General features: G+C 40.0%; 1 protein-coding gene across 2 annotated transcripts; it reads left to right on the forward strand.

Moving 5' to 3' along the window:
* Positions 1 to 665: 665 nt before the first annotated feature.
* On the forward strand, positions 666 to 20,867 carry Eif2s2 (eukaryotic translation initiation factor 2 subunit beta). 2 transcript variants are annotated; one of them, XM_010628384.3, is made up of 9 exons: positions 666 to 824; positions 6,818 to 6,995; positions 9,751 to 9,854; positions 12,614 to 12,749; positions 13,812 to 13,912; positions 14,367 to 14,515; positions 15,392 to 15,448; positions 18,436 to 18,521; positions 19,341 to 20,865. In XM_010628384.3, exons 1-9 carry the CDS (start codon positions 810 to 812, stop codon positions 19,514 to 19,516), a joined length of 1,002 nt encoding a protein of 333 aa, XP_010626686.1. In that variant the 5' UTR covers positions 666 to 809; the 3' UTR covers positions 19,517 to 20,865. The 2 variants fall into 2 exon arrangements, with proteins under 2 accessions (XP_010626686.1, XP_010626685.1); XM_010628383.3 differs by lacking the exon at positions 666 to 824 and adding an exon at positions 4,808 to 4,892 and having other exon boundaries at positions 19,341 to 20,867.
* Positions 20,868 to 25,263: the final 4,396 nt, after the last annotated feature.

A 25,263-nucleotide genomic window follows, 5' to 3' on the forward strand; every position in this document is an offset into this window, starting at 1 on the left:
CTAAATTACCCAGGCTGGCGTCGAATCCTCCTACGTCAGCCTCCCAAATAGCTAGGTTTCAGGTATACGCCACCACGCTCAGGGTTTTGCCTGGCAGTTTCTCCTCAGGCGATGCCTTCCTTCCTCAGTCTCCCCTTGGAGATACAGGGAGAAAACTTTTTTGTTTCCGACTTTCCAAATAGAAAGCCAACTCACTGAATTTCTAACGAATTAAAATCTCTTTAGTGACATGTACTTCCTCGGCTCCTATCTAGAATTCCTCAAACACAACACCCCAGGGTCATGGGGGAAACCTACCCCACTTGCTCCTATTACAGTCTTACCCATTAAGCCCCGGGTTGGGAGTGAACAGCCTTAAATTCATTCTACCAACAGCCTAGAAAAGCGCTTCACAAGCAATAGAGAATCTCACAAAGGTTGAGGCATGGTAAGACCACACACACACACGCACGCACGCACTCACCCACGCACAAGTCACAGACCGACGGACTTTTGGGTTGCTGCAGAGCAGTCACACGCCTCTTCCAGGCGAACTACAAGTTCCATCATGCCTGGGATAGCGGGATCGCTTGTTAACTCGCGCCACACGAAGCGCGCAAATTTGGCTCTTGCGCGCGCCTGCGCCTCGGAGAATTCTGCGCAGGCGCACTTCCAGCGTTTGAGAGGAGGGCGGGGTGTCGTCCCCTTTCGCTGATGCAAGAGCCTAGTGCGGTGCTTGGAGGAGTACCGGCAGGAGAAGCGCTTACGCCGGGGTCTGGGGCTGACCTGTCTCACTTCCCATCCGTGCCGAGCCCATTCAAGCTGCAGCCATGTCCGGGGATGAGGTAAGGGCCTGAGCTTAGCGCCAGAGCTAAGGACCAAGGCCGGAAGCCGAACCCACCCCCGTGTGGAAAAGTGGGCCTGCGGCCTAGCGGCCAGCCGCCGCCATGTGGGGCAGCCGGGCCTCGGCAGCCCGGAGCGGTGAAGCCGGCGCGGACTCCGGATCCGCACATTTGGCCGCACTCCGTTCTCTTCAGGGCGTCGTCGCTGAGGCTGGTTTCCTCCCGTGGCCGCTGTTTCGGAAACGGACAGCACACGTTGAGTGGCCCCCGATGAAGGGGCTTGAACCCTAGGCGCTGCCTCCACTGAGCGAGACTGGGGTTGGCGACCCTATTCGGCGCCTCCCCCCGTGGGGGCTTCCAGGAGCCTCCTTCGGCTTCGGCTAGCGTCCTGTTAAAAACTTTTGTAGGCTGGCCTTTCTGGAGAGGTATCCCACTCTTCTTCTCTTGAGCAGGAGCAGCAATATTATTATTATTGTTATTATTATTATCATTTTTATTATTGTTGTAAGACGAGGAGGTGAGGGAGTTAAGGACCAAAGGGAAAGATCCTTCTGCCTCAAAAAATAATCTTTCCAGAAAGTTTCCGGGCCGGAGTCCTCGCGCTTCCATTAACTGGACTCATAGTGACGGTGAGCGGGAAGTCCGGGTTGCAGAGCTGGGATCGCGGCAAATTTCCTCAGATACTGCCCCCATCCCCCGGCTCCCACCTACCTTCATGTAAGGTCGAACCACTTAAAAATTAAATTGGTGTCAGTTGTGCTCAGCGTGTTCCTTAACATTGAGGGTGGAGTTTGCCCAACAACACTCCAAAACACAGCTTATAAAAATTTATAATTCATGGGCCGGGGATTCAGCCCAGTGGTTCCGCGGCTTGCTTCGCAAGCACAAGGACCCGAGTTCAATCCCTGGTACAAAAAACAAAAAACAAAACAAAACAAAAAATTATAATTCATTTGGCCTGTAGGGCCCCGGAGAGGAGGAGAGGTTCGAAGCTATAGTGGGTTGGTTTTTCATATAGGCCCTGAACGATGCTTAGAATTTTCTCAAGCAGTGGGAAGGTCTGATTTGTTGGGCCAGGAATGGTCGAGAAAAGCAAGTACAGTAAGAGCTCACAGAAAGTGGAGTATTCTCCAGTTGGGCTAAAGGTAAGGAATGAAGATTTGAAAAGTAGTTTTTGGTTAGTTCACAGAAGACTTTAAAGACTGAGGTAAGGAATTTGGAATTTATTCTGGAGGGGACTATAATCTCATTTGATTTTTTTCATAATAACCCTGAAAGATAGTACTTGTTATGCCCATTTTTGAGATGGGCAAACTAAGGTGTACATTTTTGTAATGCCCACAATCAAATTCTAAGTGGCAGATCCAGTAGAATTCCAGATCTGTTCAATATTGCCTCCATCTAGGTGAGTAGGAGGCTGTCACATTAGCTTGGAGAAACAGTCTGAAGATGTAGATGGTTCTTTTCTCTAAGGTCATAGTAGATATTGCTCTAAATTTCTTTATTACGGAAGTTATGAGAGGCAGTGTTTCACACTTGTTTTATTTCTACTTATTCCTCATATTTTTTGTAACTTTTAGTAAATACGGTACTTATTTACTGCAAGGTTGTGGGGTATTATTCTATATGGTTTCTATGGTAATGTGCTCAATGTAAAAGGGAGGTAAGAGACAGCTTGAATGCAAGGTAGAATTTGTCTAATTGCCACAGGAAGTAGAAATAAGGCCATCAGTAATGATGGGGGTTGCTAGAGGGATCATTTTTAGTAATGGGATCAGGATTTGAGAGAAGTGGAATGTGAATACTGTACATGACTGAAAGATGAAAAGGATTTTGTCAAGAAGAGTTAGAAACAGCATTCCAACAGTGGACTTTGGAAGCCAGTAAAGTATTTTGTAGTTTAGCACCGAGTAAGTCTACCAGTACTTCATTTTATAGGTAGGAAAGTAGGGCTCTGGTCATACAGCAAGTTAGTGAGCCTAGAACCCTGGCCTCTGGCTTAACTCTTGCAGGTGGAGGTTACTGGTAGAGGGAGGTCTGAAGCATGGGATGTAGGTTCTGGTTTCATGTAGTACTGTTGACTAGATAAATATTCTTAAGTAAATCCCTTAATTTCCGGCTACTTTACAGATTTAAAAGGACCAAATGAGGACCTGTACTTGGAAGTGATCTATAAATTTCTAGGGACTTCCCGAAGTGGACGTTATTCTGACCAGTAGCTAAGATAGATGTTTAAAGAGCCTACTATTTTAAAAGTAATTCATTTTTTCTTCATATTTCTTTTTTCTTTAAATAGCTTACTTACATATAATTGACATAGAATAAACTGTACACTAAGCAATACCACCAGCCCATACATTTCTTTTTAAACCTGGCAGTTAAGCCAGAAACTCAGCAAAACATGGCCTTTTTTAAGCCAGAGGAACTGTAATCTTTAAAAAGCAGTATCTTAGAAATTTAAGTGCTATTTGGTAAGGAAAAATAAATCCCCTAATCTTCAGGCATTTGGAATTTTTTAGACTTTTTACATTTCTTTATTTAAAGCATTGCCATTATCTAAGATTTGCCTACTACTAGGTCTCACAAGGTGTCAGAATATCAGTTTTCAGAGCATAAGGTGTTTTTGTAAAAGAATCTTTAACCTAAAAGAAAAAAGAATGTATCTGAGTAAAAATAGAATGTATGTTGTATAAAGTTTACAGAATACAGAAGAATGCAAGGAAAATCTCCCAGCACCCTATTGCCCAAAGATGAAAATGCTCATAGCATTTCACCACTGAAAAGAACTTTAGATCAATGCCATGCTTCTTTGTGGGTCTTATAGAGTAGCCTCCTGGGTATGAGGTACAGTGGATGGAAGGAGGCAATTTGATAAAGCATTTCAGGCTATTGACAGGGTAATTTTAACAGGTATCCCTTTCCCTTGCCTTCTCCAATCCAATATAAGAAGGTGAAAATGGAAACTATGGTTTATTGTGGATTAAAAAAACGAAACAAAACAGGTGGTTCTGTAACTTTCTATAGGTGCATCATCAGCAGTTGTTTCTCAAATCCAAATTACTCATAAAACATTTGGGATGTAGTCATCTGATAATTTGAATGTCAGATATGAAATTCTTAAAAAGCCATGATTTTAGTTGAGATTGACATGACCTTTTACTTTGAGAAGTTCCATTCTGGTTGCTGGTTTGGGATCCTTGGTTTCAGTATTTGTGAGCTACTTTGCAGGGTTGTGGCAAATAAAATGAGGCAGAGTATGTTAAATATATAAGCGTTAAGTATAAAGTACTCAGAGATAGTAATTAAGAGAGACATTATTTCAGTGTATAATTCCTGCATGTTTGTTATCCTTCACAAGACTACAGTCTGACTTTACCTGTAGATCTTGCCAGGTATGGTGGCACATGCCTGTAATCCCAGCATCGAGGAAACTGAGGCAGAAGAATTGCCTCAAATTTGAGGCCAGCCTACATCATGAGTTTAAGACCAGCCTGAACTAAACAGCAAGACCTCCAAAAACAAAATAAAAAAACTGAATAACTAACTTTACCTGTATGTCCAAATAAGAATGTTTTTCAGAGGTAAGAATGCAACCGCGAGGCTGTCCTCTGATGGTTTCAGGGTCTCTCCTTTCTTTGGTCTGTCTTGCTGAATAATAATAGTTAAAGGGCAGTTAATATTTTAGGGAACCTGATGCTCGAAAAAATGCAATAAATGGATTGTTAGGCCTGCCAGAACCAAATTTAAAGTGCCTGGAGTGCTGTCCTGTTGCCAAGTCTTTCTCTTTCAAGAATGAGGATGAACTGTGGCTGGCTCCCTGGAACAGATTGCAGTGCTCCTTGTAGAGGGTAAACTAAGACTCAGTAGTAGGTCAGCAGTGTGAATGTGCCGGAGTCCTCCTTCTGCCTGTCTCTTTTATGGTAGGAATGCTTCTTTGTTTCCAAGTTAATGTTCTCCAGACTGACTGCATTTCAGAATTATTCATTTACACAACTAGATGCTCACTAAGTAAGACAGAATAACTTTGAAATGAGGAACTTCTAGAATGCCATGCAGATACTTCTCTCCTGGGTGAGGATACTACTTTACCTTATTCCATTTTATACTTTTGTTTCAGTTTAGCTTAGTTTAAATAATGTACTTGGAACATAAAGAAATCTTAAGTTAATTATAATGAATTTTTTTGAGAGTTTCATGATATGGCTGGAGAAATCAAATACCATGCTATATAAACTATAAATATTTATATAAATTATAATTGCAAGTGTTTATTTACTGACTTTATCCTTTAACCTTGTCTGGTTTGGTTTTAGTAATCTTTATTTTATAATTTTACATATGAGGCATAGTAATACATGTATGAGCCAGGATTTTTTTGTGTGTGTGTGTGTGTGTGTGTGTGTTTTGTTTTTTTGCTTGTTTGTTTGTTTGTTTTTAATACCAGGGATTGAACTTGGGACCTTGCACTTGCCAGGCAGGTGGCAGAAAAGTGTGTGTGTTTTTTGTTTTTTTGCTTGTTTGTTTGTTTGTTTTTAATACCAGGGATTGAACTTGGGACCTTGCACTTGCCAGGCAGGTGGCAGAAACACTGAGCTAAATCCCCGGCCCATTTTTTTGGTTTTTTGAGACCAGGTCTTGTTCAGACTGGCCTTGAAATAACTATGAAGCCCAGCCCAGGCTTGTCTGGACTAGTCCTTTTAATTACTATACAGCTCGCAGCAAATCAATGGGTTTAATACCAGGGATTGAACTTGGGACCTTGCACTTGCCAGGCAGGTGGCAGAAACACTGAGCTAAATCCCCGGCCCATTTTTTTGGTTTTTTGAGACCAGGTCTTGTTCAGACTGGCCTTGAAATAACTATGAAGCCCAGCCCAGGCTTGTCTGGACTAGTCCTTTTAATTACTATACAGCTCGCAGCAAATCAATGGGCAAAACGCAAAATTTAAACCAGGTTAAATGTGAGCAAAGATTGTTAAGAAGCTCAGAGATAAAATACTTGGGACCTGAATCCAATTGTTTGACTTTAAAACTTTTCTGGTGGGTGTGGTGGCACATGTCTGTAATCCCAGCATTTGGGGAGGCTGAGGCAGGAGGATCATTGTGAGTTTGAGGCCAGCCTGAGGTATATAGTGAGTTTAAAACCAGCCTGAACTACATAGCAAGACCCTGCTCCAAACAATAAGAACAAAAAGGCTACTCTTTCTGCTCTATCAAGTGTCTGCCTGGTAATTTTAAACTATTATGTCTAAAATATCTGTGTTTTTTTCAAGTGGTCATTGCAAAAACAGTCTATAATTAGAAATATTTTCTTCATTCTGTTGTGCACATTTAGATAAAATAACCTGAGAACTTTTCACATTCCACAATCAAAGAACAGTAAGAGTTTCTGTAGAAGTTTTTCTTAATCAGAGATTTTCTGTATGAAAGAACTTCCTTAAAGGTTAAGATTTGTCTGAACTTTAGACTAAACTTTTTTTTTTAAATTTTTTGGTACTGGGGATCAAACTCAGGACCTTGTGCTTGCGAGGCAGGTAGTGGCACCATTGAGCTAAATCCCCAGCCCTAAAATTTTTGAAATATCAGATCAAATAACAAGTCTCCTTTGGCAACCCTGGTTTTACCAAACTTGAATAAAATGTTCATAACCTGCTTTGGCATTTGCCATCCAAAAAGTAAGAGTTGTAACATAGGTTGTTGCTGAGGTTCTGTACTTTCCTCAATTCCATTATTCATTGAGAATGTTCAAATTTGCAGATGAAACTAAAAGTGATGCTGTATCTTATTGTACCTTACTCATGCTGACACTCCTGTCACGTCTCATATTTAGTAACATAAGGAAGATTGATGTACAATTTATTTTTTATTTTTATAAAATTATTTTTGTTTTTTTAATGCATCAGATACTCTTTCAGAGTATGCCTTGAGTATAAAGCATCTTTGGAATATGAGCATTATTAAGAAGAATCATTTGGTCTTTCTTACTGTCTTAAATAGATGATTTTTGATCCTACTATGAGCAAGAAGAAAAAGAAGAAGAAGAAGCCCTTTATGTTAGATGAGGAAGGGGATGCCCAGACAGAAGAAACCCAGCCCTCAGAAACAAAAGAAGTGGAGCCAGAACCAGCTGAGGACAAAGATGTGGAAGCTGATGAAGAGGATAGTAGGAAGAAAGGCAAGTAGTTAATGTCAGAGTCACTATTATCCTGGGAGCCTTGGCTCCTTCAGTGGTTTAGATTCTGTACATGAAGGGGCCTTTTAGCCTGTTGAGGGTGTTCTAGTGATGTGGAGGCCATCAGCAGTCTGTGTGCACTGGACCTTGCTGGATTTCTGATAGGTTTGTTGCAGGAAAATCCCCACTGAGTTCACAAGTTGCAGACATGACAAAATCTCATCATTCATTTCAGGGCTGATTTTCTAGTCTAACTTGTCAGGTCTCTTTTCCAACTTTAATAGAGGTTGTCTTTGGGAGTAGGCAGAAAGAAATAGGATCAAGATAGGCAGGTTTTTTAGTTTTTGTTCTTTGGGGTGGGGGTTGAAGGGGTGGGTTGTTTTAGCAATTCTGAAAATGTATATGAGAGATTAATATTATACTCTAAAATGTTTGGAATTAGGCCCCAGCTTTTTCACTTATGTTAGTGTTGCTCCAACATAGGCACAATTTGACTATGGGAAATAAATGCTTCTGAACTTAATTTATATTGAATATAAGACTGTTTGGATAGAACTAGCATTCATTGAGCAAATAACCATGTTAATTTCTTGTATATTTTTGAAGCAAACTTGGAAAATAAATAATTTCATTTGTAATAAGATAGAATCAACCAGGTGTGGTGGAACATGCCTATAATCCTAGCTTTCCTGGAGGCTGAGGCAAGAGGATAGCAAGTTCAAGGCTATTTTGGGCTACTTACCCAGATACTGCCTCAAACCAAAATTTTAAAAGGGCTGAGGAGCCGGATGTTGTGGTGCACACCTGTAATCCCAGCACTTGGGAGGCTGAGGATCACCATGAGTTCAAGGCTACCCTCAGCTACATAATGAGTTCAAGGCCAACCTGAACTACATAGCAAAACTCTTGTCTCAAAATGAATAAAAATTTAAAAGGGCCGAGGATGTTATTCAGTGGTAGAGCACTTACAATCCCAACCACAAAAAAGGAAAAGGGATAAAGTGAATTCATAAATAGTTCCTTGAGAAATTTTGTAGTAGGGGATCCTAAAGTATTAGTATACAACATAGTAGAGCAAATGAAAAAGTTACTGAACAAAACCCATTATTACTCATTCATGATAGATACTTTCACAGATTTTCACACACACTGTGATCAAAATACACAGTGAATGAGCCGGGCGTGGTGGCACACGCCTATATAATCCCAGCACTCAGGAGGCTGAGACAGGAGGATCGCTGTGAGTTCAAGACCAGCTTGGGCTACACAGTGAGTTCCAGGTCAGTCTCAACTACATAGTGAGACCCTGTCTCAAAAAAAAAAAAGTGAATGTTAAAAACTTTAAACTCATTACAGGAAAACTAACTTTGAACACACTTATCCCATTGTTCTTGCCACTTGCTGAAGCAGTTCTGGAAATCTTTTGCCTTTATAAGGTGTGATAAAAAATATGGTGAATTCTGCTGCTGAATGATATGCAACTAAAATGCAGGCTTGTGAAAACATTACACACGTCCTCACTCACCTAATTAAGCAGATCTGGCACCATGCAACTTCTGGTTCTTCCCCAAAGTCAAAATGGCTCTGAAAGTAAACATTTTGAATCTACTGGGGACATGGAGGCAGTCACAACAGCACAACTAAAGACACACATGAAAGACTTCCAGAACTGCTTCAGCAAGTGGCAAGGACAATGGGATCAGTGTGTTCAAAGTGAGAGGGAGTATTTTGAGGGGGGTTAACAGTGATGTGTCTGTTACTATAATTTTTAAAAAGCATTCACTGTATTTTTCAGTGACACCAAATATTTACTTTGCAGCTTTATTTTAATGAATGTGAAATAATTTACATGATGATTGACTCAGTAAAATACTGAGCCTGGCACCAGGAGTTAGTTGAGCAAGGATTATCCAGTTGGTATCTAGAAGGGAGATAGACAGGCAAGGGAGTAGCAGTTGGGGTCGTCAAGACGTAATGTGAGCATCTAACCCAATTACAACCTTGGTTCATGAATTTAATTCTTTCCACAGGGGTTATTTGCTCAGTGAATGTTAGTTCTATCCCAACAGCCTTATAGTCAATATAAATTAGGTTCAGAGGCATTTATTTCCCATAGGCAAACTGAATTGAAAAGAACCGAATTAAATTTCCCTGTATGGTCAGCATTAAACCTAACCATTAAATTTGATTTAGTTCTTGACCAGTTTGGTTTGTGACCAGAATCGTGGAAAGAGGTACCACTTATAAGCTTCTAGAAGGTGTCTTTATGGAAGTACTTCTAGCTAAGATCTGTGAGATGAAGGTTAAGAGCTGTGTGATAAGGTCTATGGCAAGACTTGAAGGTGAGAGACTACATGCGCAGTGCACTAGGAACTGTAAGTAGTTCAGTAGGGGCGGAGCCAGGGATTGAGATCTGGGGCTTGGAAGGCAGTGGTAGGTAGAAGTGAACAGATACAGCCGAGTAGTCTTGGAAATTGTGTTAAGACTCTCTTTGTCTTGGAAACAATGAGAAATGACAGTAAGATTACCAAATACTCTCAACATGGTCTTCTAACCAGATTTTTCTAGAAAGCTTAAAGTTGATCTATCAGTGTTTTTTGGATCTGTAACCTTTGAGATGTGGAAGGACTACTATACTAATTAATAATTAATATTAATACCTGATCTCTTTTTTCTGGTGGCTTAATAAGTCACATAATTTGATTCTTTGCTTTCTGCTAGATGTTAATAACTGATAATATTTAATTTGTCTTTTTAGATGCTTCTGATGATCTAGATGACTTGAATTTCTTTAATCAAAAGAAAAAGAAGAAAAAAACAAAAAAGATATTTGATATTGATGAAGCTGAAGAGGGTATAAAGGTAGTATTGCTTTCTTGTTGAAGGTAAAATTTGACCTCTTAAAATGTTGCGAATGGCTGTCTCCTCCTTGTCTCATATCTTAGTACTTTTGCTTTTGTTAATCACTTGAATCACCACTATTAAGGTCATTTTCTTGGGCGTGTATCTGACTAGTTATCTGAAAGATTATAATTTAAGGAATGTAAGTTTAAGTTTTATATATTGTTTGCTACTAAGATGATCATAAAATGCTCATTGTCCTTAACCATACTGAGATTGTTTGACTGAGGAGAGATTTCTGTAAGTGAGACATCTTGTGTAACAGTGGTAGACTGTTGGAAGCATCGAAGAGTGAACCCTACCCAGCCTGTGTTAATTGGCAGCCGATGACAGCGTAGCCATTAAGGCAAACCAGAACACTTGGGCTAGTTCAGTGGCGTTCTCTGATGTTGCAGGGACTTGAGACCCTGTGATTATATTGCTACTGCATTATTTCCAGAATTCTCTTGAATAGGAATGTGGGTGGGTAGGTGAATGGGAGAGTGGATGGCTGAAGGAAGAAGAAACTAAAAGTGTTCTTTCCTTCCTGACAGTTACCTTTTAAAATACCCAGTGTAGGAATCACTTTAGCAGAGTCCACGTATCTTTAAAACCTAGCATATAGCAGGTGTGTGTATGTGTGTGTGTGTGTGTGTGTGTGTGTGTTTGATGTTCAGAGAAAGAACGGTGACATACACCAAACATCCCATGTTATACTTTGTGAAATTTTTCTTTGATAAATGCTCGATTGCTCAAACTCAAGTAATTAAGGAGTAGCCATAGAGAGCAATAAATTTATACATTGAGTTTTGGAAACAGTGTCATGATTTTGATAAAGTACAAATGCATATGGGTGATTATAGTAAGTTAGGGATTGTGTACAAATTGCTAAAGTAATGATAAAGATTTTTCGGTTTTAGAGATATTTTAGTTCAGGGATAATATAGAATCCTTTACAACAAAATGATTTTATCTGTTCTCTCCCTGTTTTTGTTCTCCCTGTTTGGGTTATTCTGATTTTGTAGAGAAATTCAGAAAGTAGAAGTGCTTAGAACCAATAGGGTTTAAACATCTTGGGTAACAAAGTGACACATCAGAGAAATGCCATAGGAATTAACAAAGATTTGTTCGTTGATTCTTCCAGTAGCTTTTGTCCTGAAGAATCACTGAAAAGCTTCATTTTTGTTAAGTGTATGGATGCTTTTTTTCCCTGCTGCTGAAGACATAGTATAAAAGGATATTATTACAAGTATCTTGGTCATAGGCAAGGCGGTGGCATCATTTGAAATGTTTCAAGGTCTTGGATTGCTCTCCCATCTGGATTTCTGACCATTGCAGGGATTTTGAGCCACTTAGAAAAATACTTTTTGCTATTTTCTGCCTTTCTCTGTGTTTTGGCCTCAGTTTGGATGTAGGTCTTACTGGGATAAAATAGATAAAGAGTGTAGGAGTAGGAGCTGGCTGATGTGTGCCAATTTGTTTTCAGCATTGGCAAGTTTCTCTTTTTCTAACTCATTTTAGAGAATAGGTCAATATGTTTTCTTTTATGTATGGTATCTAATATCATGGGCTGATTAGTATAGCACCAAGACTACACAGCTAGATTTGGGATCCCAAATCTGAGCTTGATTTACCCCTATTTCAGCCTTTTTACCAGTAACATTTCTGAAATTACTGTAGCCATTGTTACAGTAGTTTCTGATGTAGGCACACAAAATACAGATACCAGTTGTTGGTGATACTGACAGCATGTGTGGGACAGGGAGCTCTGTACAAGTAATGAGTGACTTTTGTATATTAAGAAGCTTTGATTGGGAGGCCCTTGATAGCTTCAAGATGGGGTTGGTCAGAATACCAGATCATGATTAGAGGTTGGAACTTTCTATGACCCTTGCCACCTTGAGATATGAAAGTTCTGGAGATTGAATTCAATTGCTAGTGACCAGTGATTTCATTGGTCATACCTTTGTAAATGAAACCCGAGGTGATGGAATTCAGTCAGCTTCCAGGTTGGTGATCTCATTGAGATGCTGAGATGGTGGTGGACCTGGAGACACACCTGCCCTCCTCAGCTCACTCCCAGCTCCTCACCCTCCATACCTTGTTGTACGCATCTCTCTGGCTGTCCCTTGGGTTCTCTTGAGTCATTTTAGCAAATTATTGAATTGGGGGATGAGACTGAAATTACAGCCAAGATAGACAAAAATGTGGGTAACTTTGAGACTTGATACTTGATACTGGCATCTGAAGTGAGAGCCCTTAAACTATGAAACTGAGCCTTTGTATAGTCTGACAATTGTAGGTAGTGTCAGAATTGAATTGGAAGACACCTGGTTGTTATTGGAAAATGCTGTAGAAAACACCTCATACATAGTGTCAGAAGAAATCCCTCCCACTTTGTCATATTTGCTTAGAAACTTGTTTAAGAATCTTTTAGTTTCCTCAAGTGATTTTGATAGTAGTCTGGTTTGGAAATACAGATGATAATTATAAGATTCCCATCCCAAGCTTGAAGATTGACGAGATAAAAGAGGGGGAACAGTCCTACAAAAGTATCTCAAAGATTTCACAATTTAAATGACAGAATCTCAACTATTTTTGCTCACCTCATAAGAGGAATTTTTTTAAAAAAAATCTGTACCTTTAAATATTTGGGTCCCCTCCCAATAATATGAGCCCATGCCATTTTGAAAAACAATAGTCCCAGTATCAAAATGCTGAGAATTATCTCAATTTCTTAGGATCTTAAGATTGAAAGTGATACCCAAGAGCCAGCTGAACCAGAAGATGACCTTGATATTATGCTTGGCAATAAAAAGAAGAAAAAGAAGAATGTCAAGTTCCCAGATGAGGATGAAATACTAGAAAAAGAAGAAGGTAGTACTGTGGACTCAGCATCTTGTTCCTAGGTTACTTAACCCTTGATTGGGGTTGGAGGTGGTCTTAAAAATTTTTTTCTTGCCAGGCATGGTGGTTTACACCTCTAATCCCAGCACTCAGGAGGCAGAGGCGGGGATCATGACTCAAGTTCGAGGCTAGCTTGGGCTACATAAAAAAGCAAGACCCTGTCTCATTACAAAAGAAAAAAAATTTTTTCTGCTGCTTCTATAGCGTGACACAATTATGAAAATGTAATTCTTAACTTGATAATGGTAGTCAAAGTTTAATGTTTGAAAATTTGTAAATACAGTTTTAATAGTTTATAAATGCTGTAAGGATTTTAAAAAACTAGGCAACAGCAGGTGGTCCGTTTTTTTTTTTTTTTGAGACAGGATTTTGACTGTGTAGTTGTGGCTGGCCTTGAACTCACTATGTAGTCCATGTTAGCTTTGAACTCATGGCGATACTCCCTCAGCCTCCTGAATCCTGGGATTATAGACATGTACCACCTGCCCAGCCTAATAGATGAGCTTTTCAGGATGTGGAAATTTCTTAAGTGCTTCAAGATAGTACTCCTTCTTCTGATTAAGATAATACATTATTTTCATGTATCAGGATTATTATTAACACAAATCCATTATTTTATGTTTTTTAAATCAAGAAATGTGTCAGAGCTGGCATGGTGACACAAGTCTGTAACTGTAATCCCAGGACTTGGGAGGCTGAGGCAAAAAGATCTCAATAAAGTTCAAGGCCTTCCTGGGCTACATAGCAAGTATAAGGGCAGTCTGGATTACATAGACCCCGTCTCAAAAGAATGAAAGAAAAGTAAAACATTTTGGTGTGTCACTATCAGGAATTTTTTTATGAAAGTCAGAACATCCTGTCTTTAAGGAAAATAGGTTTGTTTGTAAGGCTTAGGTCCTTTACATTCAAGGCTGTTGAGAAGCCACTGTGAAGAGGAAAACAAGTATCTTTGAAGCTTTTATTTCTCTAGTACCCCCATCCCATTACCATACCAGGCCCCTCCCCTTATTCTTACAGTCTTTGTTATTGTAGCTTTAGAAGATGAAGACAGCAAAAAAGATGATGGTATCTCATTCAGTAACCAGACAGGCCCTGCTTGGGCAGGATCAGAGAGAGACTACACATATGAAGAGGTAAGATAAATTCTGTTTTGAGAAGGCACCAAGCTGTTCACCAGGACTCAAAAGAAAGCAAGAGACATTGTTCTGTAAATTTTAAGGGCTACTGAGTTACAGATTGATGGTCAAACAGATGCAGAGGAGCCATGATAGTCTGGAGTTTGTTTGGGCTTTTCTAAATTTTTTCCATGTATGATATACTTTCCATAAAAACAGCAAAATTAGTTTAAAATTAGTTTTGGGGGCTAACTCATTAATTTAACTTAGAACAAAGAATCCTTGAGCATCCATAATGGGCCAGATCCTGGTTGATGGCGAGTACCTGCCTTAAAGCCACATCAGAACATATAGTGATGCATATGTGTATTTAGTAAAAAGTGAAATATGATGTAGTAAAGCAGATTGACTCGAATGGGAATGTTATACTCCTGCTCTAAGAATGTGCTTGAATATAACTTTATCCCTACAGCTACTGAATCGAGTGTTCAACATCATGAGGGAAAAGAATCCAGATATGGTTGCTGGAGAGAAAAGAAAATTTGTCATGAAACCTCCACAGGTTGTTCGAGTAGGAACCAAGAAAACTTCTTTTGTCAACTTTACAGATATCTGTAAACTGTAAGTTGGTCAATGGAGACCCTCCATTCTAAATACCGGATTCTAAATGGTATTTTAAAGATGTCATTATTTTGGACTTTACTACAGGTAGAAAAAGAAAATGCATGAGTGTAGGGTTTAACTTGAGGGAGGTCAAATTTCAGTTCATTCAGTTCATAGGTCCTGAGCTTATTGGCATAGTATCAAGAGATGAGAAAATCAGTTCATACTGACCTACAAGAATGACTGCTACTTACTTTCATTACTTACAGGCATTACTTAAAATATCCTAGGAATTTTTTTTGCTGATGTCAATAGTAATACATGCTCATTAGAAAATAAATTGTAAGAAAAATGAAAAATAACGAAATCTACCATTAAGAGAGGCTGTTGTGCTACCATGAAATAAATATATTTTTTCTACTTTAAAAAGATAAATGGTTTCTAATAGGGAATATGTAGAGATTAGCATAATAAAGGTCCAAATACCCATTGCTTAAGTTTAGTGTATATTTACATTTTGACACATTTACTTCAGCGCTCTTTTTTTTCTCTCAGATCTCTTTAAAATGTTTTACAGTTAAGGACACCTTTGTGTCTCTGAGTTTTTTTTTTCCTTCTCAGGCGACAATACTGTCCTCTAAAGTTAGTATTTACTTGTGCCATGTTTTCATGTACTTACTCATGTATATGTTTGTGAATAGAAAGTAATACTATTTATAAGCATTGCAATATAAATGTATTATATAGTATCAGCCCAGTTTAAATGAACTGTGCACTGAAATTCACTGAATAGTTGAGTATTCACAGATGGAAATAGTGAACAGGATGGTTGTTTAGAAGTTTGGTTAGATTTCCAGGAAAGATAAAACTTATGTGCTTGACTTTGCCTTTTAGATTACATCGTCAGCCCAAACATCTCCTTGCATTTTTATTGGCAGAATTGGGTACAAGGTGAGAAACTGTTTGCATTTATGTACAGTAAGTAATAGTGGACATTGTCTAAGAGCCTCTTAGTTTGACAAACTCTAATCTGAAAATGAGTAGTAGAACGGGTACTTCCATGTTTATTAGCATTTTTTTTTTTTTTTTTTTTTTTTTTTTTTTTGTCATGGCACGCACTTGTTTTTTCTTTTTTTTTTTTTTTTTTTTTTTGAGACAGGGTCTCACTATGTAGTTGAGCTGACCTGGAACTCACTGTGTAACCCAGGCTGGTCTCGAACTCCCAGCAATCCTCCTGCCTCAGCCTCCTGAGTGCTGGGATTGCAGGCGTGCACCACCACACCTGACCAGAATTTTCTTTTCTAAATTGGTAAGAGGCCATTGAAAAAATAGGTCTTTTGGGCTAGGGATTTGACTCAGTGGTTCTGCCACCTGCCTTGCAAGCTCATGGTCCTAAGTTTGATTCCAGGTACCAAAAAAAAAAAAAGAAATAGGTCTTTTAAGTTAATGAGTGGTATAGGAGAAACCATTGAGACAAAGATTCAAGATTAAATAGCGTCTTCCCCGTCTTCAGGCTCACCTTTCGAAGGCACTGAACCTGTCCATTTCCATTCAGGAAAGCCAGGATCTCAATAGAGCCCAGGCTGAGGAGTTTGATTACTATAAGCAGGAAGCTAAATAATCGCTTTAAAAATATTAATATGATGTAGACTTAGGTCATAATGACAACACATATTAAGCACCTGTTTTATGCTGGGTATTGTCTCAAGTGTTATTTTGAGTATTATCACAATCTTTGCAACAGCCCATGAAGTAGAACATACTATCTTTGCTTCAGATTTGGAAACAGGGTTAGTGAAGTTGTAGGTCATGTGGGTAGTTAGTGGTGCAGTCAGTATATAAGGTTAAGTATACCTGTCTCTGGAGCTTGAGCTTTTGTTGTTGTTGTTGTTGTTTATTGGTACATTTTAGGTGTATAATATAGTTACTTTCATCATTGGGATCTTACACCTTTACATGATTTATCTTGGTTTCTTATTTTTTACCCTCCCCACCCTTCCTTGTGTACAAAGATACGGCTTCCATGCTTTTCCTTTTTTCATAATTTTTTCTTTTGCCTTCTTACCTTTCTGATACCCCTCCTACTTCCCCTATTCTTTTAGGCCTTTTCTTCCTGTTACACAATTATCAGTTATACATTTTGTTCCTTATTTTTAGTTTTTCATACCAGAGAAACTATTTACACATGTATGTCTTATTAATTTCACTTAAGAGTATGGTCTCAATGTGCATCCACTTAGCTATAAATATCTCTAGTTTCTCATTCTTTATGGCTGAGTAATATTCCATTAAAAAAAATCTTTAACCAGTCTCCAGTTTATGGGCAGTTGGGCTGTTTTCAAGAGCTTGAGTTCTTACAGGGCTTAATTACCTCTGCCTCACCAGCAGTACAAAGATAATTAAGGTATTCTGTGCTTTTCCTGTACTCTTAAAACTTAACAGTTGGAATTTGCTATGTTTATTGTGTTAAGAAGTATACTTGACCATGTTGGATATGAAAGCTCTGCTGTAGAATTGGGGTATTTTTTCTTTTTTTGTTTTGTTTTTGGTACTGGGGATTGAACTCGGCACCTTTCATTTGCAAGGCATGTGGTAGAACCACTGAGAAATCCTCAACCCTTTTTTGTTTTTTAAAACAGGTTCTTACTCTGTAGTTCAGGTTGTCCTTGAACTCACTATGTGGGCCAGGCTGGCCTTGAACTCACAGCAGTCCTCCTGTACTCAGCCTTTTAAGTGCTGGGATTACAGGTGTGCGCTACCATACCTAGCTAGAATTGTGGTCTTTAAATGTAAATGCTCAAATCATTTAGCAGTGTTTTTTATGGAGGTAGGATAAATTATAATAAGTTTGACCCATGGACTTTTGTCAATAGATTAAATATTTTAGGATTGAGAAAATTGCATTTCTTTTGCCAATGAATACAAAATTTCCTACAGTAGAATCAGTGTGGCCTGGAGATTAAGGATTACAGGCCACAGAGGATGATACTAAATCCTTGTAGTTAAAGGTGATCCATAGGAGAGGATATAGATGACTTTTACAATAAAATACAAATTTAACTCTGCCTAAAATTCATTGTTTTACTTTATGATTTGTAGTTTTTAGCAGATGATAATGTTTAGCACAGAGTCTTGCTATCTGAAGAGTGCTTGTCAGTTGGACATGGTGGCACACACCTGTAATCCCAGCACTCAGAAAGCTCAGGCAGGAGGATTGCTCTGAGTTCAAGGCCAACCTTGGCTATGTAGTGAGTTCTAGGAGATATATATATAGCTATTTCCTTTAATATTTTTATACTTAAGGCTCTCGCTTGATTTGCACCTGATAATGCAGTTTGTTTTTTGGGGGGAATTATATGGGCTGTCATGCACAGTTTGTTTTAGACTGACAATTGTAAGTCTCATCGTTGGCAACATGATTGGTTGAAATTGGATTTAATGTTAAGAACTAGGGCCGGGAGTGGTGGTGCACACCTGTAATCCCAGCACTCGGGAGGCTGAGGCAGGAGGATCGCTGTGAGTTCGAGACCAGTCTGGGCTACATAGTGAGTTCCAGGTCAGTCTTAACTACACAGTGAAATAAAAATAAAATTTGAAGCTGGATTAGACGTACAAATCTCTAATCACAGTACTCTGAGAAGCTGAGGCAGGGGAATTGTACATTCAGCTCCATTTTGGGCACTTTAGTAATATAGTGAGACCTTGTATCAAAATAAGAGATGAAAAAGGACTGGAGGTGTGGCTTAGTACAGAAACTTTTAGGTTCAATCTCCATTACTGCCAGAGACTTTAGAGAGACAGACCAGACAGTCTGGCAGACTGATCCTAGAACTTATCGTACACCATTAGATGAACTTTAAAATCATTAAATGTGAAGGTGCTGCAATTTTATTCCTTTTGGAAAAAATAATGGCAGTATGTTTTGTTTTCTTTCATAGTGGTTCTATAGATGGCAATAACCAACTTGTAATCAAAGGAAGATTCCAACAGAAACAGATAGAAAATGTCTTAAGAAGATATATCAGTAAGTACATAATTTCATTATAATACTCTAGGCTGCAGTGTTTTGGGGAAAGCTGTTTATGAGCCTGAAAAGGCAAGCCTTAAAAATGACTGGGAAAAATAATAGTGAAGGAAAAGCGGGGTATGGATTAGGGATGCAAGAAAGGGGGCTTCCTGGAAGGCCCAGTTGATTGAGCCTGCTGGTTATTTCGGGAGCTGAAGGTCAAGTCAGAGAAACCTGCCTGTGACTCAGGTGTGCTCTGGCCCCCTTTCATTGTCTTAATCTCTTAAAATTGTATTTGTTTCCACCTAGGCAGACTAGTAAGTTCCCTTTGAGTGGCTCTCCTGTCAACAGAACTAAGAATAGGTAACTAGCAAGCTTCCCTTCATCCTGAGGCATTTGGAGTCCTTTTTTTGAACTCATATTTTAGTGCCTGAGCATTACAGCAGACAGCTTAGGGTTTTTTTTACTGTTAGAATAGTTAAGTTTAGGTAAGCTTCCCTATTCTGGGTGTCCAAGTAAACTCATGTGAGCCTGGATGTAGAATTCAGTGGAGGGCTGGGGATGTAGCTCAGTGATACTGCACCTGACTGGCAAATGCAGGTCCTGAGTTCAGTCCCTGCTACCAGAAAAAAAAGAAAAGAAAACCAAATAGAGTTCAGTGGAGATATATTTCAAAGGGTAGAAATCTCTGCCTTGAGGCCAGGTATTTAACCTACTGGTTCCAGCACCTGCCTCACAAGTGCAAGGACCTGAGTTTGATCCCCAGTACCCCCCCAAAAAAGAAATCTCTGCCTTAGTGTGGCTACCAGGTAATGCTTTGTGTTGCTTTTCCTACAGAGGAATATGTCACTTGTCATACATGCCGATCACCGGACACAATTCTGCAGAAGGACACCCGGCTCTATTTCTTACAGTGTGAAACTTGTCATTCTCGATGCTCTGTTGCCAGTATCAAAACTGGCTTCCAGGCTGTCACAGGCAAACGAGCACAGCTCCGTGCCAAAGCTAACTAATTTGCTAATCACACCACTGATTTTGCAAAGCGTGTTCTGAGGAATTGGCTGGACAGGTTTACCATCAGAATGGATATATCATTGTATTAAAAACAAGATAGAAAAGCTGCCAAGTTCTTTGGCGAGTGGTTGGCTGATCTGAAATCCTTGCCGATGCTCAAGCTGTTGACATACTTATTGCCTACTCTAACAACTGTCAGAGAAACATGATGGGGTAAGGAGGTGCTTTTTTAATCGTTCATAGACTTCTGTAAAACGCAAGATAAATTAAAGTTATTATAACAGTGATTCTTTCAATTTGATTTGTCCTTCAGTTTTCTTTATAAAAAATGTGCTTAGTGAATTCAGCAATAAGCAAGTTTGTGCCTATGCTCTGGCAAGGTCACACCGTACCTTTCTCCTGAAAAAACTGTATTATTGGCAAGCACTTTAATTGGACAGCCACTATTCCTTCTCAGCTTCTGAGATACAAGGCTAACAGACCTGGTTTCCCACGAAAGGGTGGTTGGAACGTAAGATCTGGGACAACTGCCTGTTTTCACTATCCGACTACATAGGTTTGATTTTTTTCTTATGTGAGGATTGTTGCTACTACCTCTCTGCCAAGTCTTCCTTCCAGCTGTTACTCTATAAGAGAAATACAAGGTGCTAGGTACCCTTCTCAGAGTTTTCCTGGCCTCTGTCTTGTAACTGATACACTAGTTGGGTGACTTTTTGGTGATGAAGTGGTACAGCGTGTACAGTACACACAACTCTGAAAGCCTAAATGGTGACACTAGCAGCAGCTTTTTTCTCCAACCTTGTGTTTTGGGTTCAAAAGGCCCTACCATAAATGCTTTTCTATTTTCTGTACTAAAGGAACTTTGAATGTGACTGAGAAATCGAGATAATTTTGCTTGTGTGGTGTTTGTGGTGCCACCAGTTGTTTCCTGATGACCTCCTGGAAAGGTATTCTTTATTGGAACCTAGGGGAGAAGGCTGTCCTGTGGGTCTGTGCACCTGCTTAGTTGATAAGGCATACACAGTACTTCTCCCTCTTTGGTGCCACTTTGTTCATACTAAGTGGCTTAGCAGCAGTTGCTCATCCCCAAGTGTCTTTTACCACCTTGTTTTTAATCACTGTGACCTTTAATTTTAAAATATAGGCCAGTGTTGCCAGGTACTTTGGCTGTGAAGTGGTGGAGGGAGGCTTCCCTCAATTAAGTAGGTCTTCCTGAGAACACTCCATACTGGAGTTGCCACCACTGCCATGATGAGCCCAGCTGCTGCTTATGACCCTGTTTTCTTTATTTTGTATCTACACCACAGGATTCCCAATTTTGGATAATATTGTGTGAATAAAGCAAGGATCAGTGCCTCTTGTCTAACTAGCAGTCTGGCGCTTTTGTGTGTACATTATGTGTGTTTTGTTCACTTCTGTACTTCTGGGACTTCCTAGGGGAAGGCATGTGACTTTACAGCTTGGTGAAAGATTAGAAAGAAGTTATGTTGGTAGTTTCAACTCCAGTTTTTAACTTCATGCTCAAAGCGGATGCTCAGGAGTGACCCTATCCCTTTACGGTATTTCAGTTAAGATACTGTTTGGTTAAAAGTGGACCGTAGATCAAAGATCAGGCTGTACATCCCACATATTAACACCAACCTCTTAACATCTCCACTGCCTGTCACCAACTGTGGCTTGCTAGGAAGTGACAAAGTAAAGGTTAGTTGAGTATTTTTGATCAAGAGCCACATTCTACCTGTGAGAAGAGAATTCAACTTCTCATTTTCAATTCACTGTCTTAGGAAAAAAAAAAGAGCTGGGTGTGGTGGCACATGCTTGTAACCCCAGCGTTCAGGAAGGTAAGGCAGGATTGCAAGGCAGGATTGCCACCAGTTTGAGGCCAGCTACACAGTGAGTACAATGCCAGCCTGAACTGCAGAGACTGTCTTTTTTTAAAAAAAAAAAGAAAGTAGGGCCAGGGATTTAGCTCAGTGGCACTACACCTGCCTTACAAACCAAGGTCCCAAGTTCAGTCCCCAGTACCAAAAAAATGAAGTATTGAGGACATCCCTAACCATACAAACAAGCAAAGAGTGGTTCTATAGTAGAGAGATAAACATGTTTCATAACTGCCTAAGGAAAGTTTGCTATCCTGATGTGCAATTTCTTCAGCATATATGTACATTCACAGTTCTCTTAGAAAATCCTGTTAACTCCTTACTTTTCACCCCCATGGAGGGAGGTAGTGTGCACCTAGCTCACTCCTCACACTTCAGGTCCCTGACCCACTGTATGCAATACATTGTTTGCCCTAGCAGATTTTTTTTTTGGGGGGATACCTGGGATCCAACTCAGGACCTTGCACTTGTTAGGCAGGCAGCAGCACCCTAGCACAGATTTTTACTTGTATAATCCATGCTGAAAGAGAAGCAGTGCCTAAAAAATGTAGGTGTTGTGTAAATACTTACATGAGTTTCTTTAAAAGGAGTACAGAACATGCAGACGCTTTTCCTTTCCCCTGCCAAACATCTATGTATTCTGCAGAAAAAATGGTTGGCTGGACAGCTTGGGACAAGGCCTCTACCCTGTACGGGAATTCCTCACCCAGTTCCTTTCCCTTTCAAGTGCTGATCTCATATTTGAACAGAAAATTGGATTTAGTAATATATTAGAACTTAGGGTTTGTAGTATGTTATACTGTGTTTTAGCAGAGATGAAATTACTTAAGATACTAAGATTCCAACAGTCCTACCACCATATAGCCTTTTAGTGTCAAGACCATCTCCCCCGTTAGTGTATCATCTGTTAAGTCAGTAACCATTAAGCTATACCTGAACCCTTTTAAATTTTGAGACGGAGGGTCTTGCTGAGTTGCCAAGGCTTCTGACCTCAATTTGCCTGACCCCCGCCTTTTTAGTTCTGAGGATCGAACTCAGGACCTTGCAAGGCAGGTGCAGCACCACTGAGCTAAATTCCTGGCCCCCTTGCTAATTCTTGATAATGCTGAGTAGGCTTTAAACATCCAGAAGGGCTCCCCTCTCCTATTACTGTTCTAATCTATAAAAAGGAAAAAATGACATCTCTTAAGAGATAATTCTTAATCCAGGCCTGCCCAGCACATAGAATTGTTTTACTTCTGTTGAAGGGTCTATTAGGCTTGATTTCTTACACTGAATTCCAGGGTAAGCAGTCAGGAAACTTTTTGGCTGGTAATATTTGTAACCATATCCTTTTTCTAAAAGATGGTACAAGTTGGCCTGTCCAAATGTGATTTTCACACTAAACCTTGGGACTATAAATGGTGCTGTTTTATTTATGAGCTGTTCTTGGAATGGCTGCCTCAGTTAACCAATTAAGCCCAGCTACCCTTAGCTATAGGGACACTAAACTCCCAAAGGATTTGCAACAGAGGCACAGTCCCTGGAGTTTTGTTAAGTTAATGGTGATTATCTGTGAGATAAGGAAGGACCAAACACCTGCTAGGGCCCTAGCAGCTGCTATGGATGCTGCCTTTTCAATCCTCCAGATAAGATATTCCAAAAACTGCAACAATCACTCCGTTTAAAGTTGGCTTATTTTATGATTACATTTGAAGCCACTGGAGGACCAGCTGTTCTGAAGGGTAAGCATTAATGGATATTCTTCATGTGATCTGACAATGTTTTAATAGGCATCTTTTAAAACTATGCATCAGCTCTAGATTTTCATAAGCTTTTAAATGTGCCAAAGCCAAATGAAGGCCAAAATACCAGAAAAAGGACCAAACCTAATTATATCATAAATGGCAACATGACGTAACTATTTTGGCTTCTGAGAACTAAGACTTTTTTCAATCCCAAATTACCACTGCACTGACATGCCTCTTTATGGCTCAGAACCTGGGCCAGTACACAACAAAAAGTCCACTGTGTGCCAGGCCCTCTTCACAGCAACCCTTTGAAGTAGATTATTACTGTTTTACAGATGAGAAAACGAGTCTTGTGGTAAGCAGCTGATAAGAGGTGGCACCAGAGTGCAATTCCAGGTATCTGGGCTTCAGAGTGCTCTTAACCACTCTGTAGTGCTGCCCCTCAGCTGTCTTATGTTCGGAAGTACCTGTTGCAGTTCAGAGCCATTTGTCTTCCAAGAGCTTAATCTAGTGGTAACAGCAGCAGACTAGTGGTGAACACAATGCAGTACAAGCTGTGACAGAAGTATGTGGAGGGGCAGCTGTGCTTCAGGCCAGGAAGGTATGTGAATTAGCCAGAGAGAAGACCTGAGCATTCAGTGTAGAGGAAACAACACATGCAAAGGCTCATTTAAGTCAGATGGCACAAGTCTTAGTTCCTTCTAGGACAAGTTTCAGAAGGGTTAAGCTAGAGAAAGGAGGACTTCTCTGCCAAGCTAAGGGTCTGGATCTTACTCTGGGTAGTGAGGATGTCTGGCAGTGAAGGGCAAAGGCTGGTGGGAGCAGGGGTTATTACAGAAGTCCAAGTAAGATGTCAGAAAGGTCTAATCTAAAGCAGTGGGATGAAAAGGGTTTAAAGTCCAGACGCTATACAGATTACCATCTACAGAGAGAAGTGGTAGATGTTGATCCCCAAGATGGGGCTTCATAAGGAAAAACAGTTGAGCTGAACAAGATGGGGTTCAACTTGTGGACATCCAGATGCAGCTGCCCAGTAGGTATCTGGTTATACCCACTGGTGCCCATGGAAAGAATGGAGAAAATGAAATATAAAGCCATGGGTTAGGTTATCTAGGGAGTAAGTACTGTAAAGGGGTAGAGAGGTACAGGCACAAAGGGAGTCAGGAAAGAACACTGATGTGTGCAGGGGAGAGCCAGGAGAAGCAGAAATCAAGTGTTACAGTCACGATGGAATCGCGGATGTGCATGCCTGTGCATCATGCCTCCACTTCCTAAGTCTTAGTTTCCCAATTTATAACGGGGTGAATATATTTACCTTTAAGGGGTTATCAGGGGTATAAATAGGATAATGGAATCTACATAAACAACTTTGGCAGAGCACCCAGGAATTTCCCTCTCCCTTGTACTGGATACAGAAGACAACCGACTTCCCTGGGAGTTTCCATTCCCTAGGGAGCCTGAGCATCATTACATGCCCAGCCTTTATCCTCCACTAAAACCTGGAATCAAGGCCCTTGTGAAAGGTATGCTACAGAACTGGTGGCTACAACTATGAGTTTCAGTGGGTTATATCAGATCCAGGTCTTTTTACAGATTTGAGTCTACATCCCTAATGCAAATGAAGTTAGCCCTCTTTTCATTTTGGGGGCAGTGGTACTGGGGTTCAAACCCAGGACCATGTACATTCTAGACGAGTGCTCGCTGAGCTATTCCCCCAGCTCACATCCATTCCTGGGATGCTAGAATTGCTAACTACCACCTGAATAGGGAGTTGTCTGCAGTCTCTGACACTTCTTATTCCACATAGATAACTACAACAGCTATTGTAGAGACTTGGTTGTAATAATTAACATACTACTTGGTTAAAACCAATTCCTCACCTGCCTCTTTGATCTATTTGATTTCATTAGGTTTGACTCATGAAGACCTTGGCCGTGAGGCATACTCCAAACTCAGTATTAGGCTATGTCAAGATCTTTAGAAGCCCAAAATAATGGTGTCTAAATTTTGCCCACACATCTAAGGTGAGAGCCTGATCAAAGGGGGAAAGCTAACTTTGAAATGACCAATCCACTTTTTGTTCTGTTTTTTCTGTCTATGTAACTAGCTGGGGGGGGGGTATTACTGGATGGGGGA

This window comes from Fukomys damarensis, unplaced genomic scaffold (genome assembly GCF_012274545.1).
Source record: "Fukomys damarensis isolate Sample0158 unplaced genomic scaffold, DMR_v1.0_HiC HiC_scaffold_22, whole genome shotgun sequence".
In the NCBI taxonomy this organism is placed as follows: Eukaryota; Metazoa; Chordata; class Mammalia; order Rodentia; family Bathyergidae; genus Fukomys; species Fukomys damarensis.

Bases quoted from the DNA above. Each gene is read 5' to 3' on its own strand.
- Eif2s2 (XM_010628383.3), top strand. From the start codon at position 4,872: ATGCAGATACTTCTCTCCTGG. The intron at 13,913-14,366 runs GTAAGATAAATT...TTATCCCTACAG, and splicing joins GAGACTACACATATGAAGAG to CTACTGAATCGAGTGTTCAA. The intron at 18,522-19,340 runs GTAAGTACATAA...CTTTTCCTACAG, and splicing joins TGTCTTAAGAAGATATATCA to AGGAATATGTCACTTGTCAT.